The following is a 542-nucleotide window of genomic DNA, read 5'->3' as shown; positions in this document are numbered from 1 at the left end:
ACCTTCTCCGAGCGCATGATGGAGGTGAGGGGCGGTGGGCAGCCTCAGGGGCAGACGGAAGGGTCCCCGGACCCGCACCCGCCCGGCCGGGAGCCAGAACCCCTCCCTGGCCGCCCCTCCCTCAGGCTCACCTGTCTCACACTCTCCCCTTCCTTCCTTTTCTCCTCTTCTCCTTCCCCTTCTCCTTTTCTCACACCTGGGCCCAGCCCTCCCTGTGTGGTTTGGACATGAGGCCTGGGGTGGCCTATCTTGGGGCGGGGTGCTCCCTGCCAGTTCCTCCCCCTCCTGCTGTAGAACCCAGCCCCCCAGGCCCATAGGTGGACCTGCCACCCCCAGTGGCCGAGGCACCTGTGGTGACCACCGCCCCTCTGCCCAGCAGAGCCCTGTGCCTGCTGACCGGGAGGGGGCGCTGCTGGCCCTGCCCCTGGTGGTCTGCCTCCTCAACCTGGGGGCCCCCTACCTGTACCGCGGTCTGGCCGCCCTGGAGCGGCATGACTCCCCGGTGCTGGAGGTGTACGTGGCCGTTTGCAGGTAGGCGGCCG

General features: G+C 69.2%; 1 protein-coding gene across 1 annotated transcript in view; it reads left to right on the top strand.

Annotated features, from left to right (window-relative positions):
* Positions 1 to 542, top strand: part of TMC6 (transmembrane channel like 6) — a gene marked incomplete at both ends in the record, with an annotated part of 6,961 nt that overhangs the window by 2,448 nt on the left and 3,971 nt on the right. The window contains 1 exon segment of the mRNA XM_015562624.1: positions 380 to 531. Within this exon segment, the coding sequence (XP_015418110.1) occupies positions 380 to 531 (152 nt within the window).

The sequence above is a fragment of the Myotis davidii genome, unplaced genomic scaffold, assembly GCF_000327345.1.
Source record: "Myotis davidii unplaced genomic scaffold, ASM32734v1 scaffold991, whole genome shotgun sequence".
NCBI classification, from domain to species: Eukaryota; Metazoa; Chordata; class Mammalia; order Chiroptera; family Vespertilionidae; genus Myotis; species Myotis davidii.
The sequence above is the reverse complement of the archived record's forward strand: the minus strand, read 5'-3'. Positions and strand labels throughout refer to the sequence as shown.